Source organism: Talpa occidentalis, unplaced genomic scaffold (assembly GCF_014898055.3).
Source record: "Talpa occidentalis isolate TD23 unplaced genomic scaffold, MPIMG_talOcc4v2.1 talOcc4.11, whole genome shotgun sequence".
Classification (NCBI taxonomy): domain Eukaryota; kingdom Metazoa; phylum Chordata; class Mammalia; order Eulipotyphla; family Talpidae; genus Talpa; species Talpa occidentalis.
This window is the reverse complement of record NW_023601104.1, coordinates 68841495-68851436: the sequence shown is the minus strand read 5'-3', so window position 1 is coordinate 68851436 and position 9942 is coordinate 68841495. Positions and strand designations below refer to the sequence as shown.

At 37.6% G+C, this 9942-nt stretch overlaps 1 protein-coding gene across 6 annotated transcripts in view; it reads left to right on the top strand.

The window, feature by feature from the left end:
- The first annotated feature begins 1094 nt into the window (after positions 1–1094).
- CUNH14orf39 (chromosome unknown C14orf39 homolog) overlaps positions 1095–9942 on the top strand; it is a 39608-nt gene continuing 30760 nt past the window's right edge. Inside the window, exons 1-5 of one of the 6 annotated variants that reach the window (XM_054690861.1) lie at positions 1095–1251; positions 2037–2093; positions 2183–2239; positions 3353–3479; positions 8310–8399. In XM_054690861.1, the coding sequence (XP_054546836.1) occupies positions 2045–2093; positions 2183–2239; positions 3353–3479; positions 8310–8399 (323 nt within the window). In that variant the 5' untranslated portion in view covers positions 1095–1251; positions 2037–2044. The other 5 variants (XM_054690858.1, XM_054690859.1, XM_054690857.1 and 2 more) reach the window with 5 other exon arrangements.

The following is a 9942-nucleotide window of genomic DNA, read 5'->3' as shown; positions in this document are numbered from 1 at the left end:
AATGTAGTAACCCTTTGACTTGTCAAATTTTCTTGACAGTCCTAGCAATGTAGTGCCAGCACGACTAAACAATAATTTATCTTCATTCACTCATGTCATCCTAAAAAGGGGGTGGTTAATAAATGTATTTAAAACAAATATAAAAACAAAGCTGCTCAATCTCTTACACCATCAAACTTACATTGTTTTTGATGACTCACCATTATTGAGCAACATTACATCACGTTATTATTAAATTCCTGCGCATACCTTATCTGAGGTACTTACCCGCAAAACACTGCTGAAAGTTTCTTTTTCATTCTAATAATTTGTGAAACCACTTAGGCTATAGTGAATTGAGGCAATTGTTTAGATGATTTAATATTAAAAATACTACCTAGAAATATACCAACAATTAAGGCAAGTTGGGGGACTGGTTTGTTTAAATTATTTTTCTCATTCTATTTCACTTTGCTAGGCAGTTTAAAAACATACATCATGTAAAGACAGCATTTTGGACAGAATTTGTTCATGTGCACATTTGATACTAAACACATGCATCACACAAAATGTTGAACGACAATAAATACGATTTGTGTTTGCTTTCAAGAAGTTTTGAAAAAATGCTGAATGCAAAATTGAATTTTGACGGATGGTTCGTTTTTACTGTCATATTAAAGTTAATGTTAAATTTGGTACTTAAATTTAGTATTTACTGTCATGTTAACATTAAATTAGAATTAGTACTAAAGTTAATTTTATGGCTGTTCTCCAAAATATTTTTAAAAATGTTTCGTTACAAGAGGAATGAATTTTTTTTTTTTTTTAGTTGTCTGTAAGGCAACAGGAGAGACACTGACAGGTGCCCTACTCTTTAAAAAAGCATCTCTCTGTCTCCTTGCAGCGGTGCTGGTCTTGCGGGGCGGTGGGGGGGGAGTGGAGGGGACGCAGAGTCTGGCGGGGGCGGGGGGGGGGTCTCGATTCAGCAGGCGTCTCCGTGTCCCGCGGGGAACCCGGTCTCGCGGGGTCTCAGTCTCGCGGGCGTCTCGGTCTCGCGGGAGCCGGGTCTCGCGGGGGTCTCGGTCTCACGTGGATCCGGGCCTCGCCCGGAGCGTGGCCTCCTCAGCGTAATCTGCCGCTGCCGCTGTGGGTCCCACGGGCCGGGGTGCGGCTGCGCGGATCCGGGGATCTGCGGCCGGACGCCCTCCCTGCTCGAGATCCCGAGTGGGATCTGGGGGCCGGCGTTCGTTGGAGTCCTGAGGGGCCGTTGAGGTGGGCGGGAGAACGGGCCCTGGCGCGGCTTCGCCCAGGGTAGCAGCTCTGTTCCCGGGGTACGACGGGAGGTCGCGTTCTGGAGGCTTCGCGGCGCGACCCTCGACGTCGGGCGCGGTGCCTCCCGAGGCTGCGGGCGTCGCCGCGAGGCGGTTGGAGGGCTGGGGGCGGGCGGGGCGCCGGGAGAGGCGCCGCGGGGCTCGGGGGCGTCGGTCCTCAGGCGAGTGAGCTCGCGGGGTGGGTGGCGCCGGGGTCGGCGGGGACGAGTCTCAGAAACCCCGCCTCAGGCGTAGCTGGGGCCGCGCCCTGGCCGTCCTTTGAAAACCTCCACATTTTACTTTCTTGATGGTAAATGGGTAAGTGTAAAATCGCGCTATTCCTGTGGGTTTTACCTCGCAGACGGTGAAGAATTTTCCTCAGGGCTCTTGGCACACGTAGTAAGTTGTACACACGAGAGAGAAGACACTTTCAGAGATAGTGTTTATTTTGTTAATTTATTTTCTTTTGAAAAATCTGGAAGTCCATGGACTCCAGAAGATTTAGACAAACTGCGGTACCACGTACGAGCAACTTCCAGTCGGCGGCGGCATTCAACAAGTACCCAAGTGCCTACCAGGCCATGGCCAGCAATAGACTGGAAGGTTCTCCCTTCCAGTTCTTGGCGCCAGCCATATTTTTCCGTGAGGAATACTGTGTTAAAAGGTTCTTGTTCCTCAGTATATGCTTGTGCTGTTTTGCATAGACTCCGAAAATTCTTTATAATTTTTTTTTTTTTTAAGCCATAGTGTCCAAGATGAATGACAGCCTATTTGTCAGTTTGGACAGACTTCTGCTAGAATTTGGTAGGTATAAAATGAAAATAAAGAGAGAACGTTTGTATTATTGTTTGATTTTAACATGAAATGAAGTCACACAAAATTATTTATTTTAGTTTTCCAGTATGAGCAAGATAAAAGTACTAAAGAAGATATGATTCAGCGGATTAATAGTAAGTAGTTTTGCATGACAAATATATTTTAGTCTTTTTTGGTATATTAAGAAATACACAGTTGTTTTGTTTGGGGTAACTTAGAGTTGGCATTGTGACTTTTGTGCAGGTTCTGTCCAGTCACTAATAATGAGGCATTTTCCCTAATTACAGTTTTTGAATAATTTCTGTATTCAGTAGTTAAATTACTTTATGTTGAGGAATTTTGCTTTAAGCTGAAATAGCCCCTTATTTGGGTGCAGTTGAAGATATGTTACTTTTCTCAAATAGCACAGGTACTTTAAAATATTTGAGTGAATTTTTAGAAATCTTTTTAGAAATCACTAAAAATCAGAAACCAGAATTGATGGGTGCTACATTTTCTGGAATAATAATTCTGAAAAATTATGTGAGTGAAATGGCAAGGCAAATTGCATAATGTATTTTAAGATCCTACATAAAAACTATCAAAAGAAAATACAACCATTCTTTTTTTTTTCTGTGGAACCCTTGCCGGTGGCCTGGAACGAACCTGCGCTGCAGAGGCTGCGGGCAGCCGTGCAGCCCAGTGGTCAACCACTGCACCACCAGGGAAAGCCCATACAACCATTCTTAATAGCTCTTAAAAAATAAAATTTAGTTACCTTTTCTGCAACAAAAAAGAGTAGAGTGTGAAGAATCATTTTTATGTTGTGTTACTAGTAACAAGTGGGTTGAAAATGTACTTAGTAATTAAGTGACATGGAATTAATGACTATACATTTCACATTTATCAAAAACAGAAGTCTTATGTTAGTATTGTGTTACTGTTCACATGAACTCATAGCATCATAAGATTCCATGATCTTAGATATCACTTAAACTAACATTTTAATGTTAAGGATGACATTAATTTCTCTTCACCCCAAACATAAATCCTTAGTTTCTGTGACAAGGATTAAATATGCTTGATTCTGCAGATTTTGTTTATGCTTTTTAGTACTGGCTCCTTCCCATTTCAAGCTCCTTTCCTCTCCATTCTCTGGCTCTCCTCCTTTTTTAAGTAGGAGAACCTACCCATACCATGTTTCTACTGTGTTTTTATACTGAAGTTATGATTTGTATTTTAAGAAAATAAAATTTTTCTCCTTCTAGAATGCTGTGAAGATATTAAACAAAACAAAACAACTATTAGTAAAATACATGAAACTATAAAAACAACAGATGAGGAAATTGGTCATTACTGTAAACATAGTGAGGAGATCAAAGACAGTTGTAGTAAGTGAGTATTTGAAAGAAATGATTGTTCAATAATTGTCACCATATTGTTTTATTGTTTCTGAGTTTATAATTGAAGATATTGGTGCTCTAAATTAATATTTTATATTAACAAAATGATAAATCAAGTCTTAAATTGCCTTATTAAATGCCTCTGTAAAAAGTTATCAGGGATCAAAAGAAAAATCTAAGTGCTGTAAGAGCTAATTCAAATCCAGTTAGTTTAAATACAGATTTTTGATAATCTAGGCTCAGTATATAAAATTCCTATTAGATAAATAAGAAAGAATTTTCATCTTAGAATTTTTAAGATCTTCTCTTTTTTTTTTTTTTTTATAGAGGCATGTTTTTATTTATTTATTTGTTTGTTTGTTTTGTTTATACATGCACTGGAGCGCGGGAGGGTGAGAGAATTCACCAGAGCCAGAGTGGGGAGCAGAGCAGGCAGAAGGACTGAAGTACACTGCTAAGGGGAGCAGCGGGTGGCAGGAGAGGTCTGTGCACCATGTGGGATCCTCCTCCGGTGGCCGGGGAGCAGCCGGGGATCGAACCGGCGCCGCAGAGGCCGCGTGCAGCTTCGCAACCCAGCGCTCAACCACTGCGCCACCGGGGAGGCCCAAGATCTTCTCTTTTTGAAAGATTTATTTACTTATGCATACAAGAACTGGGGTGCAGGTCAGAGGTGCAGAGGGTGAGAGGATTCACCAGAGACAGAGCATGGCCAGAAATGACTGAAATACACTGCGGGGGAGAGCAGCGGGTAAGACAGGAGAGGTCTGCTGTGCCATGTGGGTCACCTCCCTGGTCAGGGATTGAACTTGTGCTGCAGTGGCTGGGAATAGCTTCTTAGTGCTGCATCTTAACCCCATGGACACCAGGGAGGCCCCAGGTCTTATTTTTGACTATAGGAATCTACCCTAAAATTAGCAGTTTTTCAAAGTAAAAGTACTCAGTGTTAATTCAGGTTCTGAATTCTAGTAGTTAAATAGGAAATTTTGAACACAAAGATGCTAATGGAGCTTTATTGTATATTATAAATACTTACAAAAATGTCTTTATTTCCTGTGTTTAGTTTTACATTACATTAACTAATATAGAATTATGCTTGTTTTAAAATGTTATTCAGAATTTTAGTAAGTCATTCAATGTTTTTTTTCCCACGTTACTTTTTTATACTGGTTGTAAAGTAACACATACCTAGTATACAAATTTTTAAGTTATACAAATGTACGGAGTAAAATGTTTTCCCCTTCATGTACTCCTCACCCCATCCTCTCCTCTTCTTTATGAATAATAATTCAACAATTTGAGTAGCCTTTCATACCTTTTCCAGTAAATATTCTACATCATTATTACATATACTTATATACACCTTTATTTATGTATCTTTCCTTTTTTGAAAAAATGGGACCATACCATACTTCCTTAACGTGTTTCTTAAAATATAAGCAGTATGTAATATAAATGATATGAAACATGTCATGGTTATATATAGATTTCATTCTTTTTAACAGCTCTGTAGAATTGTTGTATGGATGTATCCTAAGTCATTTAACCATTCTATTAAAGAGAAGGTTATTCCTTGTTTTCCCCTATTATAAGCAACATGTAGAGATATCCTTGGATATTTACAAACATATTGCTATAGAATGAATTCATATAAATGAACTTACTAGAGCAGAGAATGCATATTTATACATTTGATAGATGACAAACTGCTCTCCAAAAGGATTGTGCTAATTTATATTCCCACCAAAGTATATGGGAATTCCTATTTCTTCACACCCGTGCTAACACTGAAATTATCAATGTTAAAATTTTTTGACAATCTGATCAAAAAAACCCTACAAATTGTTGAGCTTTTTGACTCAACTTATGTTTTATTGTATTAGGTTTTACCAGTCATTGCCCTCAAAGAGCACCATTGGGTGCTGGAAAGGTATTGAATGTTTTTCCCTTAGAACCTGTCATATTCAAGATGTACATATTTTATACAACATAATCTCTGCTGGTTTTTAATGACATAAATTCCTGCTGTTCATGATTTCAGCATACTGATTAAGAAATTTAAATGTGAAATATGAATTAATGAAAGTACTAGAAGAAAATAAGGGTGATCATGTAATTTTTAAGAGGTCTTTCTCAGTATATCATCAAAGTAGATCAGAGTCCTGATGCATCCACTAGGAAGCAATGGATAAATGTTCTACATAAAAATTAAAAAATGTGGGCCTCCACTGGTGGTGCAGCGGTTGAACGCTGGGCTGCGAAGCTGCCCGCAGCCTCTGCAGCGCCGGTTCGATCCCGGCCACCAGCGAGGGTCCCACATGGTGCGCAGTCCTCTCCTGCCATGCCCGCTGCTCCCCTCAGCAGTGTATTTCGTCAGTCTGACTGTTCTGTTCCCCGCTCTGGCTCTGGTGAAGTCTCTCACCCTCCCGCACTTCTGACTGTACCCAGTGCTTGTATAAATAAATCTTTAAAAAATATTTAAAAATGTATATGCCAAAATGATGTAAAAGGATAAGGTAGTAAAATGTCAAATACAGGTTAATTAAAAACTATATAAAAAAAAGAAAAGGCCCACTAGACAAAAGGGCAAGAAGGTAAACAGGTAAATCCGAACATGAAGAAAAATGTAAGTCTAATAAACATGTGGATAGATATTTAATCTTACTGATAATCAGAGACATCCAAATTAAAGCAATAATACTTAACCGACAGTTAAAGATAATACCCATTGTTGGTCAAGGAATAAAAAAATGAACTCTGACACGCTATTGGAGTATACATAGGGAACAATCTTTTGTACGATATGTCACTATATTTTTAAAAACTTTCTGATTGAACAGTTTATGAGAATTTTTCATAAGGAAATAATTGGGCAGTCTCTCAAAGATAGAATTACAGCAAAGTGGTTATTCCAACCTTTTTTATGATAGGAAAACTGGAAGCAGCTTTAATGTTCAACATTAGGTAATTCGGTATATTCATATGAATGAATATTAGGCAACCAATAAAATTATGTAAGTGTATATTTATTGACATGGAAAGATCTTAATAGTGTGTTACAAGTTAAACAAAGCAGTATTCATAGTAACATTCACAGTATGAACCCAATTTAGCACTGTATATTTATATATAATTAGAAACTATGTATAAAGGTATACATCAGAATGCTTACAGTTAATATCTTTTTAGTAAACAAGTATTTCTTATGGATTTTTTATTTTATTTTTGCATGTAAGAACTGGGGTGTAGACCAGAAGTGTGGGGGGTGAGAGGATTCACCGGAGACAGAGTGGGGAGAAGAACAGGCAGATCTAGTGAAATACACTCATAAGGGGAGCAGAAGGTGAAACAGGAGAGGTCTGCTGCGCCATGTGGGTTAGCTCCCTGGTCAGTGATCAAATCAGGCCATGGTGAAGGTCCTTTGAGTTGGTAGTGCAGGGATTTAACCCCTAGGCCACCAGGGAGGCCCTCTTACGGATTTTTAAAAATATTCAGACTATATATATATATATATATATATATATATATATATATGTAACCTTTGACACTATAATTCCATTTGGAGAATATTTTCTAAGAAAGTTATTAGAAATTCAGACAAATATTTAAGTATAAGTTCTGTTTACTACAGAGAAACTTGGAGTAAGCAAAATTGGTAAACCGTATGGGAATAGTTAAATTATGTTTTTGATGTATTTATTAAAACCTTTACAGTAATACCTAGTATACAATTTAAAAGTAAGTGATAAAGGAGATATTGTATATGAATATAACCTCAGAAATGTTCAAATATATATGTATAGTAATATCAGGAAATGATTTATTAAAATAATAGTATCAATGTAGTTACATAGGTAATAATTGTTTTTCTTAAATGTACTTTTCTGTGTTTCCAAAGTGGGAATGTATACTTTTTGAATATGAAAAAATAAAAAGGACTAGTAAAAAGAGTAAGAGGAAATATTTGACTAATACTTAGAAGCCTTCATGGCATAATCCTCATTTTCAATTTTTTTACATTGGTAACGTTTTTGTCATTTAATAAAACAAAAAATGTAGGGCCTCCCCGGTGGTGCAGCCATTGAGCGCTGGGTTGCGAAGCTGCCCGCAGCCTCTGCTGGGCCGGTTCAATCCCCGGCTGCTCCCGGCCACCGGAGGAGGGTCCCACATGGTATACAGACCTCTCTTGTCGCGCCCGCTGCTCCCCTCAGCAGTATACTTTGGTCCTTCTGCCTGCTCTGCTCCCCGCTCTTGCTCTGGTGAATTCTCTCACCCTCCCACACTTCTGACTGTACCCTGTGCTTGTATAAATAAATAAACAAACAAATAAACAAACAAATAAATCTTTTTAAAAAATGTATAAGATGAATATTTTTTCTACTATCTGATTTTATAATTAATTTTGTCCTAGTTTCTGAGGAGGTTGTAAACAACCTGACTTTTTAAGTTGCAAAGGAAGCTGCTCTTTAGCCCTTATGCTAACTCTTTGAATGCTTTTTCCAAAAGAATTTAACAGTATCTTAGACGTATGATAAGCAAGAACACCTGGTGTTGGAATGTTGCATAGATGCCATGTCATATTTGTTCATTTCCTAGTCATGATTCCTAAGCAAGTTTAATGTAAAAGTTAATGGATATTGATGTTTGAGCATCTTTATAGTTGCGTGAATGATGAATGGTAATGGAAGATGGGAATGTTTTTCTTCATGTAAGCTTGTTTCTCCAGCATGAGAAAGATTCCTCTATCTTTAAATGATTACTTTAATTTTTATTATCTCTTATTTTGCTTGTAATTCTGAGATGCTAATTGTAATTTTTCTCATAGCTGGAAGCCAACCTGTGATGTTTTTCATAAACATGAAGACTATATGCAGGACCAGTTTGCTGTTTTTCAAGAAGCTATTGAAAAAGACAAGTACAGTACATATTTTTAAGCTTATCAGTCTTATAAATTAGTATTAATAGGACACGCTTTGATAAGAATGTTAAATGAAAAATGTAGAAATTTTGTATATTGTGGGGGTTTTTGTTAAATCTAGTGGTTTGTATTTTTTGGTTACCATTTGAGATCTACCTATTTTTTTTATAAAGCTCTTGAACCCTGGATTTGTTTAGAAACTGTTTAACAGTAGCACTTACTATGGCATGGTGCTTTAATTAATGAACTTTATGACTGAATTGTTACAAGCAAACATCTGGGGAAATAATTAGCTGTAGAATTAGCTTATGAAAAATGAGAGTATTTACTTAGAGTATTTTATGCCAAACTTCTGTTTTAAAGAATGCTGACTTAGTGAAGTGTTGTATTCTGATGGAGAAACACCAGTATGACTTTATTATGTGTAAAATCACATGGTCTTGGGGACTAAATGTAATTAGTAAATATAATAAAATAAGTTGAGGGACTTTGAATAGATTATATAGTGTTAAAATTTCACCTAATTAAAAAATTTGAAATGTTTATATTTTTAGCATAATTTCATGAGAGCAGTATCTATTTTCATATACGTGTATTTGCATGTGCATGCACACACATATATATGATTTTTTAAAAACTATTTTTTCCCTGGCTGAGAAGTATGTGCTCTCTCTCCCAGGCTGGACTCAGGGAACTCAGGGGGAGGAAGACAGGTATCCCTCCTGGTGAACTGGGACAGTTCTTACTGTTTATCAATTTCTTCTACCCTTTCCAATGGTTTTTATTTCACCTCTTAGTCCTTACATCCCCATTTCCATTCCATGTGCCTATCTTCAGTGTCCCTGAAGGAAGCAGTAGCTCAAGGATCCTGTCTATCCATCATCTTCCTTCAGCCCCACCTTCTATATTCATCTTTTTACCCCACCGCCATTATATCCCTGTCCCTTTCTCCCTTTTCCTTCTTAACCTCAGAGCTCTCACTATTTTTTTTAATGTCTGCTCATTTTTGTATTTTACTTTGTTAAATCATATGTTAAATGTCTGCTATTTCATTTTGCAATTCTGACTTGTTTTACTACAAATAATTCCCTCAATTTCTCTCCACTGAAAAAGGAACTCTTCTGCACTGCTGGTGGGAGTGCAAACTGGTCCAGCCACTATGGAAAGCTGTGTGGAGATTCCTCCACCTGCTAAAGATGGAGCTTCCATATGATCCAGCAATTCCACTCCTAGGTATTTACCCAAAGGACACAGAAACATTAATTCAAAAGGGCATCTGCACCCCTATGTTTATAGCAGTATTATTTACAATAGCTAAGCTTTGGAGACAACCCAAATGCCCAAAAATAGATGACTGGATCAAGAAGATGTACATATGCACAATGGAATATTACTCATCAATCAAAAAAGATAAACTCATGCAATTTTCAGCAACATGGATGGAGCTGGAAGGGATCATTTTCAGCAAAATAAGCCAGAAAGAAAAAGAAAAATACCAAATGGTCTCACTCATAGCAGGAATTTAGAAAACCTAAATAAG